The sequence below is a fragment of the Fukomys damarensis genome, unplaced genomic scaffold, assembly GCF_012274545.1.
Source record: "Fukomys damarensis isolate Sample0158 unplaced genomic scaffold, DMR_v1.0_HiC HiC_scaffold_12, whole genome shotgun sequence".
Lineage (NCBI taxonomy): Eukaryota > Metazoa > Chordata > Mammalia > Rodentia > Bathyergidae > Fukomys > Fukomys damarensis.
In genome coordinates, this window is record NW_022900924.1 from 50,839,686 (window position 1) to 50,845,030 (window position 5,345).

The 5,345-nt window shown below is 51.5% G+C and overlaps 1 protein-coding gene across 1 annotated transcript; it reads right to left on the reverse strand.

Annotated features, from left to right (window-relative positions):
• Nucleotides 1–224: 224 nt before the first annotated feature.
• Nucleotides 225–5,105, reverse strand: Rtp1 (receptor transporter protein 1). Its single transcript, XM_010624148.3, has 2 exons — nucleotides 4,479–5,105; nucleotides 225–2,653 (listed from the first exon to the last, which is right to left on the reverse strand). The coding sequence occupies exons 1-2, from the start codon at nucleotides 4,748–4,750 to the stop codon at nucleotides 2,134–2,136; spliced, it is 792 nt and encodes a 263-aa protein (XP_010622450.1). The 5' UTR covers nucleotides 4,751–5,105; the 3' UTR covers nucleotides 225–2,133.
• Between the last annotated feature and the right edge of the window lie 240 nt (nucleotides 5,106–5,345).

A 5,345-nucleotide genomic window follows, 5' to 3' on the forward strand; every position in this document is an offset into this window, starting at 1 on the left:
AGGTGGAGGATTGAGTCCCCCGGGCACAGAGGGAGAGCAAAGTAGGGACCGGAAAGAGAGAATGGAATGTGAGTCACAGTCCTAGAGAATCCAGGGCAGGTCATTAACACTAGCACTATGTAAAAGGAAGGCCCGGGGCCAGGCATGGTGGAGCATGCCTGTAATCCCAGCACTCAGGAGCACTCGAACTCACAGGAGGATCACTGTGAGTTCGAGAACAGCCTGGACTACATAGTGAGTTCCAAGTCAATCTCAACTACATAGTGAGACTCTGTCTCAAAAAGCCAAAGGAAGGCCCAGGAGGGAGGTATCATTCCAGGGAGCACAGAAGGACCACTAGGTGCTCTATTCAGATGCTCAGGCCCAGTCTCATAAATTCTGATTCTATTGGTCAGCACAGCAGGCTGAGCACTGACATTCCTTTAAAAGTTCCCTGAGATTTCTGAAGTGCAGTCAGGGCTGAGAACCTTTACAGTAAGCAGGGCTCTCTGAGAGACAGGGCCTATCCCAGGTGCCTACTATATCCAACACCTAAATCAAAACTTGCTAGAGAATAGGTATCAGGTCATGTAGATAGGGTAAAGAAATGAATACTGCATGAAGGAAGTGAAGAAAGTCACAACTAGTTACTAGTATTAGGGACCAAGAGTAAGACAGTTGACCTTCTGCTAATCCCCTAGGCCCCTCCACACTACGGACAGGACCGGCCCAGAGCTGGACCTAAAAAGAACCTAATTGGGGGCAACAGAATGAGGAGAAAGGAAATAGTGTAGTGGGAGAGGGGGAACCAATGGCTCATTACAGATCAGAGACAACTCAGGAAGTCTCAAATATGTATGAATGACTTCTAAAGCCAACTGAAGATATACTTCAAGTATCCCACCTTTATGGAAGTGACACTCTTCTCCCAACCCTACAGATAATGACTTTCTAGTAGAGTCACGAGGGAAGGAGAAGAGGAGTCAAATTAACAGAAGTGGGGTAAACGAGGTCCCTCAAACGTTCAGGAGGGCATCCCACCATCTGCTTCCTGTTTCTCCTTATGAACTGCATTCCATACCTGACTGTCAGGAAGTCTCTTTCCTGCCACTCTAGACACCATTGCATCCCATTTTAAAGCAGTGTGAGATTCTCCACGGACTTTTCATTTCAGATCTTTAACCTGAAGCACTCCACCCCTGTGGTCTCTGTGGATAGACAATCTCTGCCAAGAGGGCCCTTGATGGCCGATGCGGGAAAGTCACTGAAGTATTATTTCAGCAGAAACTCAGGAGGCCAGGCCCTTGCACCTTTCTGTGTCCTAAACTTTCCCTTATAATGGGAAGTTGTTATATGTGTTTCTCTAATGCTCTGCTTTTAAAACTCTGTCTTATAAACTTCCCCTAAATTGTGCACCAGCTCACTTGCAGTGAGCCGAAAGCCTTGCTCTCTGTGGGACTCCACCCCAACCACCATCTTTCAGCCAGGCCAACTCCAGGATCTGCCAGAAGCAGGAGAAACTGGAAAACAGAAGCTGGGGACCCCATGGACCCAGCAGCAAGGAGCAGCCTAGAACCCCTGTCCTTTTCCCTTCAAGAGAAATCTGCCATAGGGTGAGGTAGAGCCAGGGTGAGGCTCATGCAGCAGGCAAAGAGGTTAATGTAAGGCTGCAGTTAAAAGATGCAAAGGTAATGAGGGTCAGGGGGCAGAAAAGTAGTCAGAAAGCAAGGATAAGCTCATAGTTACTGAAAAGCCTTTTGCTATCACCTAGTCTTGCAAATTTCAAAGTAGTTAAATCTTTCTTCATGCGAAATCTTGTATGGAACTCATCTGAGGGAGCCCTCTTCTGATTGCAGCAAGAGGAAGAGGTAAGAGTTGGGGACGGGCTGTGGGACCAGCAGGGAAACCCACTCAGTCTACCTTCCAAACCCAAAGTCCCTAAGGCACCTATGTAGAACTCTGGAGTCCCGAACCCCCCTCCCCTTAAAAAACAATGACCCAGCCAAGTAACTTAACTCCAGGGTCCCCACTGCGTCAGTGCCCGGCGTCCTAGGGTCAAAGCTTGACCCCATTCCCAGCCCTGGTCTCTTCTCACCCAATCCCAGGGGCTGACGGTCCTCCACCCCCAAGCCTCGCCCCCACCCCAAGGGAATCTTAGACGGAGCTGCGGAAGGAGAACTGTAGGTAGATGATCAGCAGCAGGACCGTGGCCCAAAACAAGCACCAGGGGATGGAGAAGAAGTTGCAGCCTGAGCCCTCCTCGGCTTGCGGCTTGGTGGGGCTGGGCGCGCGGGAGAAGGTGTAGGTGGTGGCCTCCTCCTCCAGCAGCTTCTCGCTGGGCTTCCAGTGCACGATGCCTTCCTGGCAGGCCTCGCAGAACTCGCCGCGGTGTCGCCGGGTATCCCGGCGGCTGGCCACGTGGATGCGGTACTGCCCACCGCGCTCCCCGTAGCACTGCTCACGCAGGCTGGTGATGAGGTTGTCCACCAGGCTCTCGATGTTCTCCTCCAGCATGCTCGACTCGTCCAGCCGCGCCGTGCCGCACTCGTAGCACAGCTGCTTGAAGACGCGCATGCGCACGGAGCCTGCGTGTTGGGTGCGGTCCAGGTACATGTGGAAGAGGATGACCACGTGGGGCGACTGCCAGGTGTGCCAGCACCAGGAGCAGTGGAACCTGTGGGGTGGGGAAGGGAAAAGAAGAAGGAGCATGGGGGTGGTGAAATCGGGTCTGGAGAGGCCTTGAGGGCCTGTGGACCGAGGCAGGGCCTGGAGGTGCTCTGTCCACAGCTCGCTGGGTTCCTTGGCTTTGCCCAGGAGGTCGCCCTGCCTGTCCGTTGTGACTGTTCCGGGAACTGGAGCAGAGCAGGCTCCTGGAGCTGTGCTCTGCTTCCTGGGTGCTTTCCAGAGGCCCCAGCTGCCTCCATTCCGTGCCATCAGGTCTCAGGCCTGGGCCCTTCCTGCCTGCAGCATGCACTCATGCAGTAGGTGAGGTCTGCCTGAGAGTCTAAGAGCAGGGACGGCCCTGGCCAGACAGGAATCACACAGTCCACCTTCACACTCCTGTCTGTCCACTCTCCTTGTGAGCAGGCTCAATCCAATGGGAGGAAGTGACCCTGTCATCACACGTCAGTCTCAGGCCAGTGCCCAGGAGAATGCATCCCTAGGCCTAGAAATGGAGGTGGTTTGTGCCCAGAGTGACCCACACCCCCGAGCTGTAGTTTTCCAGGTACCAGCCAGGTGTAAGGAAGCTACAAGCCCTCCCCAATCCACCCCGTGAGCCTTCCAGGTCTTTCAGAAGCTCTTGGGCCCCTCAGGCAAGTGGCCCATCTCCCAGCAGCCAATTTGGTGCATTTTCAATTGTTTACATTCTTTGGGGACTGTTTCACTCTCATACCTGACGACAAAACCACAAAACCAGATTTAAAAATGCCAGAACTGAGAGGGGGTGCTTAGAAATCACTGAGCTAATCTTTTCTTCACCTCTGAGACTCAAGAAGTAAGAAAGCGATCTGCATATACACAGCTCATGGAAGGGAGAGCTAGTGCCCTGCATGTAGCAGGTACCCAGCAATGTTTCCTGAACCTGGACTGAATTGGATTGAACTGAGCTGATTGATCAAGACGAGCAGGAAGCCCTTGCTTCTGCCCCCAGACTGCGCCACTCAACCTCAAAATTCATGTCCCAAAGGGAAGTCACAGAGCTGTAGAGCCAGGGAGAAGAGTGCTAGAAAGTTGTCTCAGATATTGTGTATACAAATGACCAAGAGACCTTCTCAAAATACAGATTCAGATTCAGGTCTAAAATAGGGCCCAAAGTTCTACGTTTCCAGTAAGTTCTACATATAATGAGGAAGTTGTTCACTGGACCATAGGACAAGCGGTGAGAACCTATGGCCTGCGTGCCTCAGCAGGCTGTTTGTATCAGTGACAGCTGTAAAAGGTTTGCCATCAGTGATGTAGACTAACCCTTCATTTTTGCAAGCAAGAAAAGTGAAATCCAAGCAAGAAACAGAATTGCTCAGGGGCTATAGACCTGCTAGTACAGCCAGTCTCTAAGGTACCTCATATATTCAATATTTTAAATCAAATCAAGCTGAATTAAATAGATACAAACTGAATTGCTCCTGGATCAAGGAGAAGATTTCCTGATCTCCGGTGGACCTCAAGCTCACTATTTCTCAGTTTTCTACTATTCGGGGAGATAATTAGAATCTAAAAATGTGTAAAATATCAGAGTCAAGGAGCAACAAATGTGTTCTGCCTCTTTCATCTCTGGGTGGGAAAGCTATGAGGAGGAAAGTTACATGGGTAATGGGGGAAGAGCTAGAGTTCACCTCAGGCACCCAGCTTCCTGTCGGGGATTCTCTCTGCTTCCTTGTCAACACCAGCCTATCACTGAGGTTGAAGTTGAGCACTTGGGTTCAGCGGGTCCCTGTCTGTCCTTAGGAACTACCCAGCCTTGGAGGCCCAGTAAGACCCCAGCTTCTTGGTCTACTCACCTGCCTGAGGCGTGCAGCTCCAAGTACTGCTTCCAGCCGGGGGCCAGCACATTGTGCTTGAGGTTGGGGTCTATGATGAAGTCCCAGCTGTCAGCTGGCTTTGCCTCTTCCATCTTCTCATAGAAGACTTTCTTCCACTCCCCTGTGGTCACACTTTTACACATGTCCTCGTCGGGGGTGAAGGTGGGCAAGCTCCGCTTAAACGAGAATGTGGGGAGTGAGGGCAGATGCAGGGCAGGGCAGCGCAGTCTCCACGGTCTAAAAATCCTCATCGACAGGACCAAGAGGAAGCAGGACCCAGCTCCCTCCTTTGTCCGCAGTGGAACCTGTTTCCAAGGCAACCAGGCAAGGTGCCAGGAGACAGAGCTTGGAGAGGAGGAAGTCTCCAAAGGGGTGCTTCGGGGCCCTCAACTGGGGTGCAGAGGCAGGTTGTGTGAGCCTAAGTGATCTAAGACAGAATGGGGGGCTCGCCAGGAAGCTAAGCTTCAGACCATCTCTCTCTGGCCTTGAAAGGGCATGGAGAAGCGAGGACTTGAGAGCTGGCTCAATTTCATCTTGCTACCCTCTGGAGGCATCATCAGCATCTGGCTGCTATGGCAACCATGATGCCTTAGAGAGCCACGGAGAAATAAGGGATGGGAACATGTAGACTTGTCAGTAGATAGAGCAGTAATAATAAACTCTCCTTCTGCACTCCCACTCACCTTGTGACTGATGCACTGACATTTTGAAAACATACTTGTGGTCTCTTAAGCCACAGTGACGATAACCAATGTGCTGATCCAGAGCATAGGTTCACGCAGCAGATAAATGGCAGCGCTCCTATCCAAATCCAAGCGGCTGACCCCATACAAATTTATTTATTTA

What these genes read in the sequence shown, in the direction of transcription:
- Rtp1 (XM_010624148.3), bottom strand. Translation starts at nt 4,750, where the DNA reads ATGAGGATTTTTAGACCGTGGAGACTGCGCTGCCCTGCCCTGCATCTG. An exon ending in GAGCTGCACGCCTCAGGCAG is followed by an intron (nt 2,654 to 4,478) that starts GTGAGTAGACCA and finishes CCCACCCCACAG; the next exon opens with GTTCCACTGCTCCTGGTGCT.